At 41.7% G+C, this 25230-nt stretch overlaps 1 protein-coding gene across 1 annotated transcript in view; it reads left to right on the forward strand.

Annotated features, from left to right (window-relative positions):
* Positions 1-25230, forward strand: part of LOC138955389 (EGF-like domain-containing protein 1) — a 42385-nt gene that overhangs the window by 11100 nt on the left and 6055 nt on the right. The window contains exons 2-7 of the mRNA XM_070327001.1: positions 4764-4812; positions 5164-5328; positions 6568-6690; positions 18367-18566; positions 19088-19248; positions 22979-23127. Of these exons, the coding sequence (XP_070183102.1) occupies positions 4767-4812; positions 5164-5328; positions 6568-6690; positions 18367-18566; positions 19088-19248; positions 22979-23127 (844 nt within the window). The 5' untranslated portion in view covers positions 4764-4766. The remainder of the gene's footprint in view (positions 1-4763; positions 4813-5163; positions 5329-6567; positions 6691-18366; positions 18567-19087; positions 19249-22978; positions 23128-25230) is intronic.

The raw sequence follows: 25230 nt of genomic DNA on the forward strand, positions 1-25230 counted from the left end.
AAAAACACTTTCATCTTATTCCTTGTCGGTTCCTGATTCCAAAAACATATAGATATGATATGTTTGGATTAAAAACACGCTCAGAAAGTTAAAACAAAGAGAGGTACAGAAAAGCGTGCTATCCTTCTTAGCGCAACTACTACCCCGCTCTTCTTGTCAATTTCACTGCCTTTGCCATGAGCGGTGGACTGACGATGCTACGAGTATACGGTCTTGCTGAAAAATGGCATTGCGTTCAGTTTCATTCTGTGAGTTCGACAGCTACTTGACTAAATATTGTATTTTCGCCTTACGCGACTTGTTTTTACATTTAGTCAAGTTTTGACTAAATGTTTTAACGTAGAGGGGGGAATCGAGACGAGGGTCGTGGTGTATGTGCGTGTGTGTGTGTGTGTGTGTGTGTGTGTCTGTCTGTGTGTGTGTGTAGAGCGATTCAGACTAAACTACTGGACCGATCTTTATGAAATTTGACATGAGAGTTCCTGGGTATGATATCCTCACACATTTTTTTCATTTTTTTGATAAATGTCTTTGATGACGTCATATCCGGCTTTTCGTGAAAGTTGAGGCGGCACTGTCACGCCCTCATTTTTCAACCAAATTGGTTGAAATTTTGGTCAAGTAATCTTCGACGAAGCCCGGACTTCGGTATTGCATTTCAGCTTGGTGGCTTAAAAATTAATTAATGACTTTGGTCATTAAAAATCTGAAAATTGTAAAAAAATTATTTTTTTTATAAAACGATCCCAATTTACGTTCATCTTATTTTCCATCATTTTCTGATTCCAAAAACATATAAATATGTTATATTTGGATTAACAACAAGCTCTGAAAATTAAATATATAAAAATTATTATCAAATTTTTTTTTTCGAAATCAATTTAAAAACACTTTCATCTTATTCCTTGTCGGTTCCTGATTCCAAAAACATATAGATATGATATGTTAGGATTAAAAACACGCTCAGAAAGTTAAAACGAAGAGAGGTACAGAAAAGCGTGCTATCCTTCTCAGCGCAACGAATACCCCGCTCTTCTTGTCAATTTCACTGGCACTGCCTTTGCCACGGGCGGTGGAGTGACGATGCTACGAGTATACGGCCTTGCTCCGTTGCGTTGCGTTCAGTTTCATTCTGTGAGTTCGACAGCTACTTGACTAAATGTTGTATTTTCGCCTTACGCGGCTTGTTATGTTGTTGTTGTTGTTTTAATCCATTAAACTGGTTTTTGTATTCAGTGCGCGCGCGTGTGTGTGTGTGTTATAAATGTGTGCGTTTTGGAGAGAGAGAGAGAGAGAGAGAGAGAGAGAGAGAGAGAGAGAGAGAGAGAGAGACAGAGAGACAGAGAGACAGAGCGAGAGAGAGAGAGAGAGAGAGAGAGAGAGGGGGGAGGGAGAGAGAGAGAGAGAACTCAGAAAATGTTATTTGCTACGCCAACGGTCATTACAAAGCTTCCACGACCAAAAACATTGTCAAAAGCGCAAAAGGGTTGTGGAGGGAACACACACAATACAGTTGAGCCACACACAAACACACACACACACACACACACACACACACACACACACACACACGTGCGCGCGAGCGCACGCACGTACGCGCGCACACACACACACACACACAGAGGGACGGGGGGGGGGGGGGGGGGGAAGGGGGGGGGGGGGCGGAGAGTGCACGGCCTTATGCAAAGCAGAACAGTTCCTTACACAAACAGTTGCTCTTTCTATCGGTTGTCCTGACTGTGTCAGTGTATGTAAGTACATGTACTTTTTCACTTGTTGTTCACAAACCTTTTCTTCTAACAAGGATATGTATCAAAACATTTAAACATAAAAAAACAAATAAATACAAAAATGATATGAAAAAAACCCTACTTTTAACAAGTAACAGACGCGTGGCCGGATGTATGAAAGTCAATCCACAATATTTTCATACATCCGGTTAACCGGATTTAGTAAAGACCGGATGTATGAAAGACAAAAAGTGGGTCCCGACGACTTTCTTACATCCGGTCTCGACTGTACTTCAGTTTACACTGTTCGTACAGCATATTCAAAGCTCACCCTGTTCACGCTTGACTGGTCATCGCTGTATCGCGGCGATGGGTAACATGAATAACACCGAATTCCAATTGTCGCCTAACGTCGAATTGCTCCATTGTCGCCTAAAGACGAATTGCCAAATGTCGCCTAATGTCGAATTGCCAATTGTTGCCTAAGACCGAATTCCCATTGTCGCCTAACATAGAATGCCAAATGTCGCCTGATGTCGAATTGCCAATTGTCGCATAAGACCGAATTCACATTGTCGCCTAACATAGAATGCCAAATGTCGCGTAATGTCGAATTGCCAATTATCGCATAAGACCGAATTCACATTGTCGCCTAACATAGAATGCCAAATGTCGCCTAATGTCGAATTGCCAATTGTCGCATAAGACCGAATTCACATTGTCGCCTAACATACTGATAGAATGCCAAATATCGCCTAATGTCGAATTACTTTTTTTTAACTGTTTTTAATCCAATTGTTCACTTCATTACAAAAGGCTGGCATTTGGTTTAAACACGATTTTATTCAGAATTTCACAGGATAAAATGGACTGATTTTACACACAAACAAGCAATATACTTATAGGCAGTGAGTAACATGACGTACAATTACACAGCCTGCCTGTTGTTGGGTGCCACGTTGCCCTGAACGTGAACCCCGCAGTCGTAACACAAGGCATGTCCGCAAGGGACGAACACTGCTCCATGCCATTCCAAACACCTGGACCACACTCGCTATATCGGTGCGGCAGCGGTGACATCTGTTGTTGGGTGCCACGTTGCCCTGAACGTGAACCCCGCAGTCGTAACACAAGGCATGTCCGCAAGGGACGAAAACTGCGTTCCGGGGGTTCAAGAGACAAACGGGGCACGAGTTGTCGGGTGCCCTTGTGGGGGAGCTGCTGCGGTCTGTGGTGTCGTCCTGGTCATCCTGGTGGTTGACGTTTTCCTCGTCCGTTTCTGGCTCTCTATCTGGGTTGCCTTCTCGTGGTCCATCAGCGTTGCCGTCTTCGTCAGTTTGGGATTCTGATGTCTCAACATGATCCTCGGCATATCTCCTAATGAACGCGCATGCTCTTTTGACGAAGGCCAGCGGGGCGATTTGTTGCCCTGTGAGTTGTTCACCAAGGACTGCAAGTCGTCGCTCATTATTGATCTGCAACACCGAACGCCTCCTTGCGATCTCCTCGCCGTTTGTCAGACGGGAAAGGTCATTTAGTTTGCATTCTACCAATTTGTTGAGAATGTCCAAAAAGACGAAGAAATTCGGATGAGGATGACCCATCTTGCGTTTCAGCACGGCGTGGAAACTTTCTACGCTTTTGTTGGTTCGCTGTGGAAGACCAAATACAGAGAGACTTTCCGGGGTAATTTTCCGGAGCCAGTAACGTTCATAGTACCTGAGGAAATCGCTCAGCTTCCGTTCTGTGTCTGGCACAAGTCAAGGTCGCTGGTTTCGCAGTTCATCAAATTTGGAATTCTATGTTAGGCGACAATGGGAATTCGGTGTTAGGCGCCATTTGGCAATTCGACATTAGGCGACATTTGGAATTCTATGTTAGGCGACAATGGGAATTCGGTGTTAGGCGCCATTTGGCAATTCGACATTAGGCGACATTTGGAATTCTATGTTAGGCGACAATGGGAATTCGGTCTTAGGCAACAATTGGCAATTCGACATTAGGCGACATTTGGCTAAAGAACAAATTCTAAGTTAGGCGACAAATGGAATTCGGTCTTAGGCGACAATTGCAATTCGGCGTTATTCCGCGTTCCCGCGTCGATCAGGAATATATTTTCATGCGTGTTTACCTGACCAGAAAATTGGCGCCTGTAACGGTATTCAGGTGAGGGCCGGAGATTATTTTAAGCAATCTTTCTTTTTCTGTTACGACTAGGCGGACGTGATTTTTGTTGTTTTATTCTTCCATTAAATGTAAATCCACAATCTTATGACGCTTTTTGTTTGTTTTGAATTCTCCGTCGTTGTTAGAACTGGAGGTCTGATTGGATGACACCGCAACAAATCTCAACCAATCCGACCCCGCGGCTACGTACCACCCATCTAGGTGGAAACCAGTTTTGCTTCGTGCACCTCTGCCCTACATTGCTGTAGCCGCCCCCCCCCCCCCCCTCTCCCCCTTACCCAGCAAATACACGTGTTTGTTTGGAGGAAAAACCTAAAAATACCCATTTCAAATGCTAAATTTCAACAACTTCTGACGGGCAGGACCCTCCTCACTCCGTTGGTCAGTCGCTGTCTCATTTTGGTAGCCCCTCCCTCTCATACACGTGTGTGTGTGCGTCTGTGAGTGTGTGTGTGTGTGTGTGTGTGTTTGTGTGTGTGTGTCGGCGTGTGTGTGTGTGTGTGTATGTGTGTGTGTGCATGTGTGTGTGTGTGTGTGTGTGTGTGTGTGTGTGTGTATGTTTGCGTGCCGGCGTGTGTGTGCATGTGTGTGCGTGCGAACTCGTATGTGTGTGTGTGTGTGTTTGCGTGCCGGCGTGTGTGTGCATGTGTGTGCGTGCGAACTCGTGTGTGTGTGTGTGTGTGTGTGTGTGTGTGTGTGTGTGTGTGTGTGTGTGTGTGTGTGTGTGTGGAGAAAGAGCAGGAGGAGGAAGGGGTAACTGAAAGTAAACCTGTCAACCTATATTTATGTATCGGGATTCGTTTTTGTTTTGTTTCGATTTTTTATCTTCTTTTTTCTTCATTTCAGACGATGACGCAATACACTTCGCTGTTTGTGCTGGTGGTGGCACTGTCAGGTAAAATTAGCACTGACTTGTGAAGAAAGAAGGTGTTCAGTAGTTTTCTGAAAATCTTTTAATAAATGTGTAGTTAAGTGTATGTCGTATGTTTGATTTGATTGATGTATGGTTTTGCTCTTTTTTCGATCGTTGTCTTTATGTCTCTGTGATGAAAGCAATGCGATGTTGTGCCGAAAAAAAATCAATATTTATGTATTATGATTTGTTGGCATTATTTTTTTCCTATCTAATCCTATCTTGTTTAATCTTATCTCATCTTGTCTTGTCTTGTCTTGTCAATTGTCTTGTCTTGTCTTGTCTTGTCTTGTCTTTGGGGAATACGTTCCTACCCCTTTAATCGTTCAACAGGAGCTTTGTCCCAGTTCGACGGGCCTCCGGGCGTAAACCACTTCGACTGTCGACGCAAAGGTATCAGCTGTACCAACGGTACCTGTGATACGGTTGGCACAACATGTTCCTGTGATCTATCCTTCACATCGGTCCTGAACTACCACTGTGTTGATAGTACTGTTGGTAAGGAATTAATTATAAACAGGGTGACCCAAAGAAATGCCACCCTCTCAAATGCTAATAACATGCGTCCAGCGATTTACTTCATATTTGTGACCCTCCATCACGGAATGAGTCGGATGTCACCACGCGCGGTTCTGCGCTAGGCCTAATACACGTCCGGGGGTATCAGGTATCAGTGTGAGGGTCACCTTAGTCACAGGCTTATAACTCGAACAGTTTTCGCTCTTTTCTAAAACGGATAACACCACTGGATAGAGCACGAAAAGCTCTCTACGAAAATGTAAAAATATTAAAATCATGCACAAGTGACATGCGACACATTCCGTGGTGGAGGGTGACATTTAGTGTACATTGGCTTGTGATGTTGGATGAGAAGTTCACAAAGTTTCAAGTTTGAATGGTTAGAATTTAGTGCTCTTTGGAAAATGTATTACAAACTTGGGATGAACTCAAAAATACTGGATATATAATAAGCCTATATAACAAAATCAAGGAAAAGAAAAGCCAAACGAAGAATTTCAAGTGGCAGCCCAACTTTTCTACCTGTTGCCAGGCCTTCCTCACATATATCATATATGTGACTTAATATTGTTTGTCTTCAACAGATCCTTTTGCTAATCCGTAGTTTATTAGTAATCATCAGAAATGATTGAAATTATTGCCCTTTAGGTCTCAGTAGTCACGTGACTTGTGGCTGCTGATCACTTCCTCTGTGCATACATGCAGTTTGTTAATGTTAAGGTTACTTACCTCTGATTTAATGGCGTGAGGAAGAATGTATGTATTGATGGTGACTTGGGCGTGCTGCTTATGTGAAGGAGAAGAATGTATATATTGATGGTGTCTAGGGCGTGCTGCTTATGTGACGGAGAAGAATGTATATATTGATGGTGTCTTGGGCGTGCTGCTTATGTGACGGAGGAGAATGCTCAGAAAGAAATTCAGATAGAATTCAAAACTACCCCCCCCCCTCCATCTAACAAATAACCCCCTCCCCATTAAGCTGTTTAATACTATAACATTCCTCGTAAACATACAACTGGATTCCGGTAGCTTTTGATATAAGCCTACCACTGTTTTGCTAATGACTTTGGGGGGAACATAACTGTTTTTGCTTTGTTTGTTTGTTTGTTAGTATGTTTATTAATTTATTTGTTTGTTGGTTTGTTGGCTTGCTTGTGTATTTCTTAGTGTGTTTGTTCGATGATGCGTCAGTTATATTTGTTTCTGTTATTTCAGAGACCACGACCTGCACTGACCCCGCCTTCTGTCATAATGGCGGCGAGTGTCGCGTTGTAGGAGGAGCCGACACCTGTTTCTGTCCACAACACTTCACAGGCACAAACTGCGAACTGCCGAGACGTAAGTTTGTATTCAAGTTAAGCATCTTAAATCTATAATATGCAAATGGGTGTGTGGGCGTAAGTGTGTGTGTGTGTGTGTGTGTGTGTGTCTGTTTGAGTGCGCGCGTGTGTGTGTGTGTGTGTGTGTGTGTGTGTGTGTGGTTGTTGCTGTATGTTTGTGGTCACCATACCTCGGTGATGGCAAGAGGCGAGATATTGGGCATTCACATTGTCAAGGAGTCACAGATGTGCATCTCGGATTTATTTTGATTTATTGCTTTCTTTCTCAGAATATGTAAATCTCCTTATTTGAATTCATCCCATATTGTCCAAGGCCAATGCAGCGCCTGCTGTTCATTTGTAGCAAGCACATTTTGCTAGTGACATTAGCGTTTCTAAATTTCCCTTATCAACAGAATAAGTCAATGAAAACAACTAAACCAGAAAATACAGGAATTTTGCAGAAGCGAAGCGATGTAACACTCCTGCGCCCATCAAAGGGAGGTTAATCTTGCAAGCATACATTATCATTTTCTCTTTCGGTTAGGCCTAAAAAAAAAATAGGTGTGGTTACGGTAACCCGACCTACCCTATTTTTAGGGGCCAATCCTATAGCTTTTTATTACATTTGTCAAAACAAAACAAAAAAAAACAAAAAAAACCGAGTGCAAAAAACGCAATGAAAGCGAAAGCGCCTGTGTCGCACACTTATTTCCCTGTCAAGTAGGTTTAATTTGTACACATTAGAAAAAAAAGTTTAAAAAAAAAAGTGATTGCCTACCTACCTACCCTATTTATTTTGGCTATGTTACCGTAACCACACCTATTTTTTTTTTTTTTTTTTGCCTTATTATCTGCGGCTAAATGCGTCTAGACTTCTCTCAAGGAGGGGAGGTAACTCATGTTAGCGAATGGAATGATACCTATAAAAAACGCTCGCGCTGGACCCGAGTACTCTTCAGACTGGCTCGCTCCCCCAGTATGAAAGTTTTTGTCTTGTGCACGTTTAAGACCAAGTGATTGCTCTGTGTGAATTTTCAATTACAGGCATTCCCTTTGCTATATAAATACATTGCATGCGGGCCGAGGATGTGCGTACTGGCCTTTCTCTTTTATTTGATCACAGTGAAAAATATACTGCCGAACCTCTTCATAACTTAGCAATATAAATGTTTGGAATGCCTGTGGTGTGAATGTTGGTTTCTGAAATTAAACTTGAGAAAGACAGAAATGAGTTTTGGGGGACGAAATAACAGGCACAAAACAAGACTGAAAAACACAATTGCCCCTTTACACATACCCTACACACGCATGCGCGCAGAAAATAGATTCAATGCGTTTCGTGTCTTTTCTGGTCGAATGCATTCAACAAAGTATCAACCAACGTTTCTGAATCTTTCAATCAAAAAAGAAAAACTTATTTTGAACCAAACAGCAAATACCAACGAAAGCTAAACACACAAACACACACGTACACTAACACAGATTGAATGCAAAGCGCTTGATTCCAAAGTGCTCGTGCATGTCAAGGTCACAGCCTCTCTTTATGTTCCAAGAGGTAAGAAGCCGGCTGACTTCCCTTTCACCCCTGTGCGCCACAGGCGTTTGACTTTAAATCGTAATGGCTTGAAACATCGAGCCCTTTTGATCAACTCAAATGCCTACAGTGCTAACTTCGCTCGTTCATAAAATTAGGTCGCGCAGCACGCGAACTGGCACACGCAGCATATGTGTGCTCAGGCCGGCCCAGTGTGACTTTCGGAGTAAGCTGTGTAGTGTAATAATAGACCAAATCCCCACCCGCTGGCTGGCTGTTCTATCGGGCTGCCTGGCTGGCTGTTGCTCCGTTTTCTTTATTTGGTGTTTAACGTCGTTTTCAACCATTCAAGGTTATATCGCGACGGGGAAAGGGGGGAGATGGGATAGGGGAAAGGGGGGAGATGGGATAGAGCCACTTGTTAATTGTTTCTTGTTCACAAAAGCACTAATCAAAAAATTGCTCCAGGGGCTTGCAACGTAGTACAATATATATGACCTTACTGGGAGAATGCAAGTTTCCAGTACAAAGGACTTAACATTTCTTACACACTGCTTGACTAAAATCTTTACAAACATTGACTATATTCTATACAAGAAACACTTAACAAGGGTAAAAGGAGAAACAGAACCGTTAGTCGCCTCTTACGACATGCTGGGTAGCATCGGGTAAATTCTTTCTCGTCCCAACCAATATGGGACTCCCCCTAACCCGCGGGGGGTGTTGCTCCGTGTGAATTCCTCCCACCGCCAAGTCGTTTTTGTGGTTTATTTCGCATTTAGGTCCCAGGTAACATTATGAAGTTTTAATACGATCAATCGGACCTATCATCAAGTTAGTGTATCATGTTTTGAACGAACTGCGCCCAGTAGTTTCCCAGCAATAAGCTGTTAAGTCGAGACAGACACACACACACATACACACACAGACACACAATTAAAGTCTGTTGAGCCCAAGTACTAGCGTACTCGGGGATAAAAGCATGCTGTGTATCGTCATATGAAACCAGGCAAATTGACGTAATGCGGAACAATCGCCGAGTGATCCATTTTATGAATAGTAGATGCGGGGTGTTAATCAGTTACTGTATTAACCACTTTCACCCCGCATATCCGGTGAAAGGCCATATGGACCGCGTCGCTCGGCAAGCGTCTTTTGGACAGCGTCAGCGAGACGAGCACGTGGAGTGTCTCCACTCTGACTCTGACTCAGTCCCTAATCATTGACTTCTGATCATTTGTACTTGTAAGGTAGCATTATACTTTAATTCAGCTTATGCATAACAACAATATACGGTCACAGTCATGATGCGGCAAGATGATTCGATTTCGTTCAGAACCACTGAGTTCTGCATAGAATGTGACTTTGAGAGGCTTTTTTTCATCGAGAAAAACAAATCATTAACTGAAGATCAGACAAATGGGGGCACTGTTTATTCCTTGAACGTCTGCAACAAACGTTATGTGTGTTAGTTCTTTAGTTTTGACAAAGTATGTTGTTTTTTGCTACCACCCATTCCCTGGCTGGTTAGTACCGCGGAACCCCTCGGTTCTTGACCGCGTCGATTTGTCTTGGGGCATGGTTAGTACCGCGTCGCAATACTTTTATTTAAATGTCTAGGACCTGGACGCTTTGCAGAAGGGATTGTAGGTAATTTAATGCTGTTTGCATAATAAGTAATTTTTGGAAGAGTTTGTTTACAACTACTTGGATATAAGCGAAGAGAATGTATGTCATCTAAATGAATCCACGGCTGTACCTTCATGTGGCACTCGGATGACATCAACGCCGGCGAGATTAAGAGAATAGCGTCTAACGTGTGTGGGGGAATGTTTGCTCAAGTTCGTATATTGCTTTGTTACGAGACCTTGTGATCAAGTAATCTGGTATGACGAAAGTGTAATTGACGCCATATTGAAGTTCATGGGTTGAATAAAGTAACATTTCTTGTGAAAGTTTGTCTGATACGAAAGAGTGCGTTAATACATTGACTAGAGATCACATGATGCTATGCAAGAATTTAACTATATAACATGGGACACTTGAGACAGAACAACAAACACAAACTTGAGGATATAATTCCTTCCTTATTGTTGCAGTTTGAAAGAGTATGGTATAGTGTTTCAGATGAAATAAAAATGGACAAACAAAGACGGTCAACTGGTTGGTGTTGGATGTTTGTTTGTTTGTTTGTTTGCTTAACGCCCAGCCGACCACGAAGGGCCATATCAGGGCGGTGCTGCTTTGACATATAACGTGCGCCACACACAAGACAGAAGTCGCAGCACAGGCTTCATGTCTCACACAGTCACATTATTCTGACACCGGACCATGTACCAACCAGTCCTAGCATTAACCCCATAATGCCAGACGCCAGGCGGAGCAGCCACTAGATTGCCAATTTTAAAGTCTTAGGTATGACCCGGCCGGGGTTCGAACCCACGACCTCCCGATCACGGGGCGGACGCCTTACCACTAGGCCAACCGTGCCGGTCTGGTGTTGGATGTTACACCAGTCACAGTGAAGGTAACCACAGAATAAGTAGAGGTTACATGCCGAGTCTCAGTGATTATCAAAAATAATGGTCGAAGTTAGCGGATCATGAAAAATGCGAGCTTTAGCGAGCTTTTTCATGACCGCGAACTGAGACCATTATTTTTGATAATCACTGAGACGAGGTGTGTAACCTCTTTATTCCTCCTTTCTTCAGTTATTCAAAGAAAAGAGGAGGTTTTTTGCGAAAGTTTGATCGAATCCTATTCACTCAACCAGTCAACCTGCGCAGGCGATCGATTAATGCGCGGTTGTATAGTTCCGTGCAAATCATTCCATTCTATTAACACTTCTTGTCAGTTTTCCTATTTTGGACTAAAATCAAGTACACAGATATGCTGTTATTCTGCTGTGGCGGCAAAGGCAGATATTGTGTGTTCTGTATATGTTTTGGTATCGGTTAGGAAAATGTTCTTTCGTCAAATGGGACTAGCAGACGAACTTTTGCACCCGTGTTCCAACGTTAAACGTTAAGTTAAGTTTTCTGGGGAAAATAGTGTATGAAACCGCTTTATGTTGTTTAAATTGATGAGATGTGTGCATTTGGTTGCGTGTGATCTGTTTATTAAATGAAATATTGTTGAAAACTGACCGTCGGATTGCAGTCTGTTGTCGAAGAAACTGAGTGAAAAGAAGGGGAACTACTCTTGTCGCTAGACAAAGTATGAGTTACTTGCCTTGGGAAATTGCTTGTGATGAACGTCTGATCTAGATTCAGAAAACAACCGAACTCATGGATTTTATATGGAGATTCATGTGTTCAGGCCTGTAGTTGTTAATTTAAATGCGGTATGTTTGTATTGTTTGCTCCAGAGATGTATACTTCGTACATTAGAGCGTTCGGAACTTTTCAGTCGCAAAAAGTAGTACCGAAACAGAACAACCTCTCAACCCATTGCACTATCGAGGATTCAGGCTGTTGCTGGGTCGTTATTTGTTTGGTTGCTGGGTCATTATCGAAAAATAACTACCCCTACAAGTTTACAGAGGTAAAGAAGCAGAGGGGGGAATAATGACTTCTACAGATATCTTTCAAACCTGTTTTTATAATGGACTAAGAGATTTCATTAAGCATAAGTGTCAAACTTGTACGTACATTTATTTTGATGCTCAATGACAATCATTTCAAGTCTTCACTGCGTCTTGTGAAACATCTGACAGTACGCAGAACATACACATTCAAGTAGAAATCACACAAAGACAAAAGTATTGTGTTAACAACACGTTTTCTTTAATAAACAACAAACACACACCAGTATTCTCATTGCTAACAGTATCATGATTTCTTATTGAATTGGATTATCGTCCAAACCAAACCGCATATAGTTTGAAAATAAAACATGTTAGAGGGAAATTAAAATCCTATTATCAATGTGTAATTCACCTATTCAAACAAAAAAGAGATACACAAAAAAATACGCATAACATCACATACTTGTATGCTCTGTAACAGGAGAGAGAGAGAGAGAGAGAGAGAGAGAGAGAGAGAGAGAGAGAGAGAGAGAGAGAGAGATAGATAGATAGATAGAGAGATAGAGAGAGAAAAAAAAAGAGAGAGAGATAGAAAGAAAGAGATAGAGAGAGAGAGAGAGAGAGAGAGAGAGAGAGAGAGAGAGAGAGAGAGAGAGAGAGAGAGAGAGAGAGAGAGCGAAAATCCATGTCTGTATTTAGAGAAGAAAAAAACGACAAAGAATATTTTGAAAATGATCATTCTGATCACACACACACAAACACAGACACACACAGACACACACAGACACACGCACGCACGCACACACACACAGACACAGACACACACACACACACACACACACACACACACACACACACAATCGCGATTTGGCTCTCCTAAGAAAGGACGAGACAGACAGACCAAAATGGAAAGAGAAACAGCAGACACACAGATAAAACAACCATGCAAATACTCTTTCTCCTTTGTTCGTCCATGCACTGATACTCATGCACGCGAGCACGCAAACACACACACTGTTAAACACAGACACGAAAACGCATTCACAAACACGCACAAAGAATGAAAGATTCTTGGCAAGCCTAGTGACCAAGACTTTTCCTTCTTAAACTTAGCACTGGACAATGACGCCACAAGCATCATATGACGCAGTGAATTGTAGTGACGTAATAAAATGACGACACAGTAAGGAGTCTTTATCAAAGTTTGGCCACTCTAGACTGGCACGATCCTCGATGGCTCAACTGACATCTAGTGTTGTCCGCTGTTTTTAACGTCTCTTTTCAATTTCGGTTTTCAAAAAGTACCCTATGACACGACCCGAGTCGCAAAGAACATACTCTGAATTGAAATACTCGTCTCAGTCAGTGCAAACGTTTCCTATCGACAAAATAGGGGAAAGGCTCCTAATATGGACCGGCTCCTAATATGGACCACCTCCTGTTCTGACAAACTAACGGCGCTAGAGCGCTCAAAAAAGTTTTATTCGCTGTATTCACCCTCTCTGGATAACTTGGACATGTCAAAACAGTTGCAGAAACACAAACCTCAAACCCGTTAGGCTTTTTCTCTTTTTTTCACTTTTGACAGCGTTCACTCTAAATTTGCCGCCTAAAACGGACTCGTTTCTGTCCACAGCCAAAGCTTTTATCACACAAAAATTGCTATATATGACAGCAAAGTCCGTATTTGTTACATTTTAGCAGTGTTGACCCCGAGTTTCTACTGCAAACAAAAAATAATAGCAACATTTCAAAGTATGTGCGAGTCCCCTAATATGGACCACCTTCAACAAATCGAAGAAAATAAAAGCTAAAGACTATTTTCATTAATTCATTAAGAAGCTTGCTGGAAACTACTTATAACTAGCCCTCGGGATTTAAAAAAAATATAGCAAAAAGTCTTCTTTTCGTGGAAGTTGATAATTTCACTTATTTTCACTCTGTTTTTGATAAGCTTCTTTAGTTTCCTGGCGTGCTTCAAATAATGCTCTGATCAACCCAAAACAGATCAATCTAAAGCATATTTTAATTAGTCTGACTTGTACACTAAGTTGTATCATGTTATTTTGAAGTATAGCGGGCTTTTTACAGTTATTCGTGAAGGCCTCTTCACTGGTCCATATTAGGCGCCCAGGCTCCTAATATGGACCATTTGTGATTTTTTCTGTATTTAATTTTTGCTGAATGTCTATCAAAGCTATTTCACTCTAATTAGGCCTAACGGTTAACCTAAGAGAGAAGGACTACCAAACACAAAATAAAACTTCTTCGCAAGAAAACAAGCTAGTTATCAGCATGAAACAAAAAGTGGTTCATATTAGGAGCCCTTCCCCTACTTACACACACGCACACAAACGCTCGTACTCACGCACGCACACACACACACACACACACACACACACACACACACGCACGCACGCAAGCACGAACACACATACACACACACACACACACACACACACACACACACACACACACACACAAGTGATGTAATATTTCTATACCTGCTTCTTATTCGTTTGCTTCAAAGCGCTATATATATTCATGTGTTTTGATATCCGAAACACGCTGCATTTTAACCCGGTGTGATTGAGCTTGTCTCTAGGATGGATGGTGCTTCTGTCCCACGAACTGCTGTTCATTAGGGACTAGCTCTGTAGATGTGCTAGTAGGCGGGGGAGGAGGGGAAGGGTCTGGGGGGGGGGGGGGGGGGGGGGGCACCTAACCAAGAGAATGGAGGTGACGGGGTTGTTGGTTCTCTATAAGTATATAGTACAAGTTATATGTTTAAGAAATGTGAGGGAGTAAAAAGCCTCCTGCCCATACGTCAGGCGTGATCGGATCAGCGCCCCAACGATGGACAGGAGAAACTTTTGGCCTCTGGCCCACTTCTCGTTATTAAGCATTTTTATGACAGACATCGCACGCCGAGCCTTGGTCATTAAGTTGTTTGTGTGGGCAGCCCAGGAGAGGTTCCTTTCTACTGTCACGCCCAGGAACTTTACAGTAGTACTGGGCTTAATGGTCTGCCCGTCAATAACTATAGAACATTTCTTATGGAGATATTGTTGCCGGCTAGCTACAAAGAAGACAGTCTTCTCGGGCGCCAATACAAAGCCGTTTAATTCCATATATTTACATAGATTATTGATTTTTGTTTGAAAGCTTGTCATTGAAACCTCTCCTTTGTTATGGGGACCACCAAGTATGGGCTTTTTGGTATCCAGGAGGGCGAGGTCGTCAGCATAGAGTAAGACGGGTGCCCCCCCCCCCCCCCCACGTCCACACTGTCTATGTCGTACAACATGATGCTGAACAGGGACGGGGCTATAATACTCCCCTGTGGTACTCCCATGTCCAGCTCGTGGGACGCAGAGAGGGCAGAGCCGACTTTGACATGCATTTTACGTTTAGAGATGAAGGAATTAATAAAATGGTAAATATGACCAGAGAGGCCAATGTTGGTTAGTTTTTGTAAAAGTCTATTGTGCCATACGCTGTCGTATGCACCTTTAACGTCAAAAAAGGTTCCCAGAAGGGAGTGCTTTCTGTGGGCTAGCGTCTTCCTCACCCTTTCAACAAAATTTACAATATGGTCCGTGCAGGACCGACTCTTTCTGAAGCCGGCCTGGCATTTAGGAATGATGTTATTTTTGTTAAGATAAAACTCAAGTCTTTTATGGACAAGTCTTTCATACATCTTGCCCAGGTGGGGTGTAAGGGAGATGGGTCTATAGCTGGTGGGCAAGTCGCCCGGTTTACCGTTTTTGAAGATGCCGGCCACCTGGGCTTCCCTCCACATGGAGGGGAGTTGGTCGGTGGCCCAGCAAAAGTTATAAAAGTTAAGGAGAATTTTCAAGAAACAGTCAGGGAGGTGTTTGATCATCTGGTAGGAGATGGGGTCGGCACCAGCCGCCTTTTTAACCGACCTGATCTGTCTGATGACAGTAGCCAGTTCCGTAAGCCGGAACTCGCTATTAACAGGTAGTTGGTTATCACAGGCGGGGTGTCGAAACCCCGCCTCCTGTTCAGTACGGTGCTGACGGGTCTCAGCATTAAGAAACCGGTGTAACACGAAATTTTTACTCCACGAAAAATGTACTCCGGAGTAAATATTTCGTACGAAATTCTTACTCCGAGTACACATTTCGTACGAGAAAAGAACTCCCCAAGGCACGAAAAAATTACTCCCTCCACGAAATTTTTACTCCCCATTTTTTTCACTTCCAGTAAAAATCTCGTACGCGAAAATGGGATGCGGGCGAAGGGATAATGCCAATAAGTGATCTCTCGCACACGAATGTCGCGCTACCCTCCTTCCACCCCTTCCACCACCAAGACTAACAGGGGACAAGGGAGTAAATATTTCGTACACCTGGCATGGGAAGTTAAGTTGCTCGTGTTTGGGTGAAGTAATTTATTCGTTATTTATTCGTCAGGGGAGTAACATTTTTGTACGAAATGTTTACTCGGAACTCACCTGTCTTGGGGAGTAATTTTCTCGTGAAATGGGGGAGTGCTTTTTTCGTAAAGGGAGTAACTTTTTCGTACGAAATGTTTACTCCGGAGTAAAAATCTCGTGGGAGTAATTTTCTCGTGTTACACCGGCTCTGACTAGCCCGGGCGAACGTTTGAACTTTCGGCCAGCACCTCTGCCTTCTCTAAGTTGTTGGCAGTCAGGCGCTGACCTACTTTGAGCGGCTTATCGGGCGTAGTGCGACGCCGTTTAAACTGTCTAATTTTAGTCCAGATTTTAGTGGTATCTTTAAAAGTATGAGTTTCTTCGGAGCAAAAGCGTGTCTCTGTTTGCCACAAGAGCCTTTATCGAGTCTACAAAACACCGAGACAAATGTGTCATGCTAGAGGGACGTAAAGCACATGACGTAATTTGATGTTCGATTTCTTCGAGGCTACCTGTCAGTTGCAAACACTGCTTTTGTGAGGAGAGGACACGTTGTGGGCTTGTTTTTCAGTGAACACGCTTGGAAATAGAAGATACAATCTATGTGAAAGAAGAAGCTCATTTCTTGGGACTTGACACTTGCAGGTAAGTGAACTTAAAAAGTAGTATGTGCGCAGAGGAAACCAATTTCGATCCGTCAAATTGTCGACAGTATGAACTAAAAGGACATTGTTGGCTGAAGCGAAGCTTCGGTAAGGCATCAATCCAGGACTGCAACCTCACAGTTTTAAAAGGAAGCCTAACAATCTGTAATTGTTTATTCTTATACTTATAGTAATAAAAAAATATACATTGAAAATCGAAAACATTTCCACCAGGAAGACAAAATCATCATTTACACATCTCAATTTCAAAGTTCCTTGGACAAAAGTTCTAAAAGATGCATACACAAGCTGTAAATTCAATTTTTCAGAGAAAGCAAATCGTCGCGGTCAATGACATGAGGTTGACACGGTCGATGACCGGCTGAAAAAGTAACTGGGCGCGGTACTAACCGGTCAATCCATTGGTACGTGTACGAATATCAAAAATGTGAACAGCCAAGGCCACTGTCAGCCAAAAGACGTACTGCAAAGATACAAGACTACTCCTCAAATCCCTTTTTTCAAGTTAGAATCATTGTTCAAGCTCACATATTTGCTTAATCACGTTGAGAAGTCACAATTCTGCTGGCTGCATACTTGAAGTGAAATGAAAACACTGTTCGTCACCAGAGATCGTGTTATACGAAGCAAACACTTCGTTCACGACTTAGGGAAAACAATCGCATATATATGCACATGTGGAGGACGTGAGATAACCTCTTCAAAGGCGTTTAGGCCAGAAGGTTCCGAGTTGTTTCCCTTCTTAATTTCCCTTCTATAGTTCCCAGCATCCTTAGCGAAAGAACCGTTATTGTTTTGGGAGCAGACCAGCGGCTGATGTAATTAAAAGTTGTTTTGGGCTTAGAAGTCCAACTCCAGGGGCATGTGGTGGGTCGGTTTGTCAGTCGTGAAAAGTCTTTTGTGAAGTCATTAGTATTGTCAGTTTGTGAGTTGTCTATGTAATCTAGTGTTCTTTTTAGTCTGTGAATCTTTAGAGTCCTTATATTGTTTTAGTGTTAGTTTTCTTAGGAGTGCTAGCAGCAGTCCTGAGTTTGAACTTTGATGAGAGAATAGTTGTCTCCCTTGAGATCGATAACAGAAACGGTTGTTATTTGTTTAGAGTTAATAAATGTTGTAAAGGTTAACGTTTTGGTTGTGAGTTTTTGTAGTTTAGTGTAATCTTAAAATACTTTCATCTCTTTCTGTTCATTCATTTTCACTTTTTGACTTTGTCTCAGATACACACTCAACAAGCATACATACACACTAATTCATATACACACAGATTGAGCAGACACGCACATAAATACTCAACACTTTTATTTTCAATAGTGGTGGTGAAGTACAACCGCTATACACACACCAAATAATAAAGGGGTTATCGGGTCTAGGATTGACACAAAAGAAGATTTAGAAGAGACATTCGCCGTGCGCATTCCGGCGACGCGGTCCAACAAACGGCTGCCGAGCGACGGGGTTGGTATTGGCTTCAACCGGATATGCGGGGTGACTTTCATGTAACTGAATCCATTTCATGGATCTGATGTTATAGTGACATCTTCTCAACTTGTTCTTTGCACGTGCAGTTGAGCTGACTTGCGATTCCACTGCGATGACAGTGACAGTGAGGCCGCACGGGTTATTCCAAGGAAGAATGTACGCAAACGAACAAGCCTCTGACAGCAATTGTTTGCTGTCCAACGCTGACCAGGCCGCTGTCTTTGAAAACACATTTGCGTATGACCCGGCAGCGGCATCACACTGTGGTGTGGCGCAGAGTGATCTTGTAAGTGTTGGAATACAGGTGGTGGTGGTGGTGGTGGTGGGTGATGCTGTGTGGTTGTTGTGGCCGGTGTTGCTTGTGATGGTGGTAGTGGTGGCGGTGCTTCTGATACTAACTGATGATGGCGGCGACGACGATGATGATGATGATGATGATGATGATGATTATGTCGATGATGATAATTATGTCGACGATGATGATGATGATGATGATGATGATGATGATGATGATGATGATGATGATGATGATGATGATGGTGGTGACGACGACGACGAAGATAATAACACACACACACACACACACACACACACACGCACACACACTACATACACGCACGAACGCACACAAACACACACCCACACACACACACACACACACACACACACACACACACACACACACACAATTTCTCGAGAAAGAACGCTCAGATACTATACAACGAAGTCCATATTTACAGTCCCGGTAAGTCTGGGAAGAGCACTGCGTTACCGTCATTTAACTTTGTTGTTGCTGTTGCTTTCTAGCTCGCTGGCTTCGGCACTAAAGTCGGGACCAAGTACGAGCTGAGCGTGATTGTCCAGTACAGCCTGGATATCATAACGGGGCAAGACCAGATGTTGGTGGCCAACTGTTCCTATCCCGACTTGGCCACCGCCAAAGGTGTGATCTTTGAAGCGGACGCCACGTAAGATCACCGTGTGAAAATTCCAGAACATCCCGGAACATTCCAGATCACTTCAGAACATTCCAGAACATTCAAGATCACTTCAGAACATTCCAGATCACTTCAGAACATTCCAGATCACTTCAGAACATTCCAGAACATTCAGATCACTTCAGAACATACCAGATCACTTCAGAACATTCCAGAATATTCCAGATCACTTCAGAACAATCCTGAACATTCAAGATCACTTATGAACATTCCAGAACATACCATAACATTTTAGATCACTTCAGAACACTCCAGAACATACCATAACATTCAAGATCACTTATGAACATTCCAGAAGATACCATAACATTCAAGATCACTTCAGAACATACCATAACATTCAAGATCACTTCAGAACATTCCAGAACATACCATAACATTCAAGATCACTTCAGAACAATCCAGAACATTCAAGATCACTTCAGAACATTCCAGAACATACCATAACATTCAAGATCACTTCAGAACATTCCAGAACATACCATAACATTCAAGATCACTTCAGAACATTCCAGAACATACCATAACATTCAAGATCACTTCAGACCATTCCAGAACATTCCAGAATACCCCAGAGCCCTGAAATAGAATATTCCAGAGTCCTTTAGTAAGTTTTTCCAATAACGGGAATAAAATAGAATTAAAAAAATCATGAAGTCTTCAATAAAACATTGTAAGCTTATTATATAACATTCTTGTTTAAATGAAATATTCTGAAAAAAAAGAACATTCTTGTTTTCTGAAATAGAAAACTCCTTGGACCTGAAATAGAACTTTACCCTGTCCTGACATAAAATATTCATGGGTCTTGAAATAAAACATTTCTGAATCCATAGATATTGAATACAACATTCCTGAACAGTGAAATAGAACATATCTGGGGCCTAAAGGAGCGCTCCTGATTCCTAGAAAAAGAACATAGCCGAGTCTCTAAATAAAATAGTCCAAATATTAAATACCCTGACTCTAGTAGCATTCCTAAATCCCGAAATAAATCATTTCTGAATCCTGAACAGGAACCATTCTGAAATCCTGAATTAAATCGTCCCTGATTCCTGAAATGAATCATTTCTGAAATCAATCATTCCTTAATCCTCAAACAATGCATTCCTTAATCCTGCAATAAATCATTCTTCAATCCTGTAATATAAACAATACCTGAGTCCTGACGTAAATCATTACTTGATCCTGAAACAATACATTCATGAATCTTGAAAATAAAAATTCCATAGTCTTGAAATATACTCGTATCAGGCTTGAATCCTGAAATGAATCATTCTTTTACACTGTAGAATATAATTCTTGAGTCCTAATGTAAATCCTTATTTGATCCTGAAACAATGCATTGATGAATCCTGAAATGAATCATTCCTGAATCCTGAAATCAATCATTCTACTCGTATAATCCTGTAATAAATAATTCCTGAATTCTGTTGTAAATCATTACTTGATCCTAAACCAATACGTTCATGAACCTTGAAATAAATGATTCTTCAATCCTGAAATAAATCATCCCATTATCCTTTGATAAATAAGTCCTCAATCCTGAAACAAATCATTTCTTTATCTTGGAATAAATCTTTCCTGAATCCTGAAATAAATCATTCTTTCATCCTGTAACTAATGCATTCCTGAATTCTGAAATAAATAATGTTTAACACTGTAATATAAATCATTCCTGAGGTCTGATGTAAATCATTTTTTGATCCTGCAACAGTACATTCATGATAACTGAAATAAACCATGCTTGAATCTTGAAACCAATCATTCCTCAATCCTGATATGAGTCATCCCTTGATGCTGAAACAATTCATTCATAAATCCTGTGTGGCAGTTCTCCTGAGGCTAAGCCTACTTCCGTTGTTGTCAGTCTAATTAAGCTACTTGCCGGCGAGAACTTGTAAAAGTTGTGAAGAGGAGCAGAGAGATAATTTTCCCAAAATGTTTCTCCCTGCCCAGCGTTGTAAACTAGCGCATGCGATCGTTGTTAACTTGTGTGATGTTCTGGCCTCGCGTTGTGTTATCCTACCCCCTTGCGCAATGCAAATCTATCCTTAGTCTACTGCTAACTCTTTTCTTTCCCCAAGATTCCGGCTTGACTGGTCAATACATAAATTCAACGATAACAGAACAAGAACTCAATCTGAACGTCAACCAGACACAAAGGGAGCCCACACGTCAGTTGTGTGTTTCTTACAACAGTGTAATATACAAAAGGTCAAGTGACCAGCATAAATTACGCATCAATGCGAAAGTACATGGCGTACAAAGCACAGGTGCCGGCACACGCGTTCACCCAAATAAAGGTTAATAAAAGTTACTTAATCTCCCACCCCGCATGTCCTATCTACGTGGAGGTTTTGCAGTCCGGTGCCTAACTGGCTACGGTTCATCCCATACAGGGTATATTTATTCGCTAACTGACTATTGATGGGAGGGGGAAATTCCGGAAGGAAGCTATTTATTTTGAGGCTACCAACGGAAGAACGGTTCTTTCCAGGCTAAGAATTTGCTACAATTGCTGTCTAAGACTTCTAAATTCTGTTCTTTTGTTCCCTGTGAAACCAAGAGCAAAACCCTATCTCGCCAACGAAAGTTTGACCCTAACTCCGAAAATGATAGTCCACCTATTAATGAAAGAACGTACGATACGATGTCCAAACCCGACTGCAATGGGTCCAACAAGCGCACGTACGTCCTCTAATGTTTAAATCCCGGCTGACTAGCTGTATTTTTGCGGACCTAACCGGTCCGATGAAGTTTACTTTCTATCTATCTACGATGATTTTTCTCCTATCCTTCTTTTGGATCCTTTCGGAAACTTGACAGAACAAGTACGAAATGAAGTGGATCGTCCGTTAAAACTAACTCTGCTTCTGCACTGCTTAATCACTGAAAGAGAATATCGAAATCCTTTGCTGCTAAAAGTTAGCCATACTCCAGTTCAATTTATCTGCAAAACCTAACGACATTCTGTCTCCCAGGTATTTTATACCCCCCCCCCCCCCCTCTGCATAGCAACACAAGAATATTGTAAGGGTGCCTCGCATTGGTTAAGACGGCTACAATGGCCGACTCTCTTGCGAACGCATCCGCAACTAGGATATAGGCCCTCTGTATGTCTTACTTCTCACGAATTACAATGTCCGCAGACATTGTTTCATGAACATTTCAACATGTTTACTTCATTTACAACATTACATCATTCTCCTTTTGAAAACTTTATTCCCCCACTGAATCACTATTTTGATCCATTCTGATGATCAGACCGTTGAACGTTGGGGAAACACATGCAGAGATCGCTAGGCAATTCGTATATTCTACCGATCATTGCAACGGGTTACTAACGACCCGAGAATACATTTATAATAACTTTTCTACCTACTTCCAATATCTAACTTGTCAACTTACGATATTATAACACTAACAGGGTTATTAACTTTTCCTCTTTGAACTATTTTGAACTAACATCGCCGATGACGAAACTACGAATTCCTTCCTGGAATCCTAAACACTATCGCATTCACTCTATTACATAGAAACATGTCATGAAAGCTGGCATTAGCGATAACAATCCAGATTCTACTCTGAATTGTCATGGCTGTCACAAACGTTATCGTGCTGACGGCAATCCCGTCACACCTAAAACAAACCATTCCTGAGACTCGAAAGTAATCATTCCTGGATCCTGTTCTGGCAGTTACCTGGACCCTGGAGCGGTGGGCGGCGAAGGGTCAACACCGCTGGTTTTTGACATTCTGGGAAAAACAGGCTCCACTTTGACTGCCGGACAAACTGTCAACGTGGGAGATGCGCTTACCGTAACCATCCTCCTACCAACCAACGCCGGTGAGTATTTGAAAGGAAAGCTAGTGTCCCAAATCCCATCGAGGTATTGAAAGATGATGTTCAACAATTGTATCCAAAATTCAAGTTAGTACTTGATGAATTTTTGAAAGTAAAGCTTAGGGTAATGTTAAAGACTAGCATTGGAGCGGCCAAACCCAGAAAAGGAGCATATAAAAGATAGTTTAATGCACCGGTTGTGTATAGTCAATAATCATATATTTTCTGAATCTATAGATTCGAATGAATTTCATGACATGATATATCAGTATGTCACACGCTTTCCTTCTTTGCCACTACTAAAGCAAACGTGTGCAAGATTGTATGTTACACGCTTTGGAGCATGTGCAAGAACGGATTCAAACTCGAAATCGTCCCTCCAAAAGCCCCAAAATGCACACACGACTTTTATTTCTCCTGCTGTTGTCGTGTCTTCTCTTTACAAATTCTTCAACGCTGAGAATACTGAAAACGGCATCCCAGACTACAGTACTGTTTCCATACGCGAGTTTAGCTTCCCTTGGAAAGTGGCTCGCTCAGGAGGCCTGTTAGTCTGAAACTAGAAGGACAGAGTTCTGAACATAGATGACAAAGACTCCGGAAAGAACAAACATTTCGCGGATGCAGACACAGAAAGACGTCATGAAGAATGGAATGCTTCAAAAGATACAGACTGTGACGATGACTGTGACGTCATTCACATATACCGAGACGTCATTCATAGTTGTTCGTTCACTTTCGTCAAAAAGTAGATCTCACCACAATGGCTGCTCCTGTGTTTAGGTTTATCAAGCGTGAGTACGCAAAACGTGTTTGTTCTCTCCTCTGTTGAAGCTGTGAGACATAATCGCCATTACGAGCTAGTCGTGTGACAGAGAGTGTTCTTGCACACTCGACTGCTGCTGTTTCACTCCGGCTAAAGCCGTCGTGAAACATCTACAGTCTCGTGTGCAAGAAAACTCTCTGTCACACGACTAGCTCGTAATAGCGGGTAATGTCACCTGGCAGTCCTCAGCTATGCGCAATTTGGGGTCGAAGCTGACCCACTAAACACCAAAATAAATGCTCCATCGAAGCAGTACTTATCTCAAAAACAGTACATTGCAAGTATGATTATAAAGAGAAAAACAAACACTTTCCAGTCAGTAGCAAGCCAGATGAATTCTGTAAATGAAACACCAGTCGATATTTCGTAACTACGTCATGCATTTGTGCCTTCGGGTTCTTATTTCTGGTGTTGCGTAACGTCCTTTCATTTTAAGCCTTTACGTTGATTTTGTAGTTTTACTGAGAGCGTTCTGTTAGGTACATCTCTCCAAAATGTATACATAGTGGAGGGACCTGGCTTTGAATTGCCACAATCTATTTACAGTTTTCTCTTCAACAGTACAACTGTCAAGCCTTATCAGAGATATATAACCCTTAAATCAGGAATTTTTTTTTCCCCAAAATATTCGTTTATGGTTATATTCGGGTATGGTTTACTTTGAGCAGGTCGGTTTCAGTTTTAATAAACAATTCTAGAGAATTGTGTATCTTATATTTGAGTCTTTCGTGTTTTAGACATTGATGCATTTAATAGTTTTAACGAGTTGCCTTTTGTTTTATCATTCTGGTGTTTATCTAGATGTGCTGTGTATCTTATAAGAAGTTCTTAAAAGTTCGAAGTTATTTTAGCATATAGGTTTTTTATGGTCTTAACAGTTAAATATGTATTACGTTATCATTAAGATTCATGCTTTGTTAGCACTAAGCAGTTGTTTTAATCAGTCTGGTTTTCTCTTGTTTTCATCTTATGAACATTCTAAATGTTAGACTAACTTATTGTCTTGTACAGAATAACAACTGTGTGAATGGTGCTATACTGAATGAAAGAGTGTGACATGAAGTTCTTGTACATCATTGCAAAGAGTGTGAATGACGTTTTAGTTTAGATGTCAAGCGCTTAGAGCAAGCCTTTTTAACGAAAGTTTTTGATTTAGCGCTATATAAATGTTCTTATTATTATTATTATTATTATTATTATTATTATTATTATTATTATTATTATAATTACACTAAAATATACTTTCTGCACTGTTTGCAATTTTAACTTAGAAGAGGGAT

The sequence above is a fragment of the Littorina saxatilis genome, unplaced genomic scaffold, assembly GCF_037325665.1.
Source record: "Littorina saxatilis isolate snail1 unplaced genomic scaffold, US_GU_Lsax_2.0 scaffold_717, whole genome shotgun sequence".
NCBI lineage: Eukaryota > Metazoa > Mollusca > Gastropoda > Littorinimorpha > Littorinidae > Littorina > Littorina saxatilis.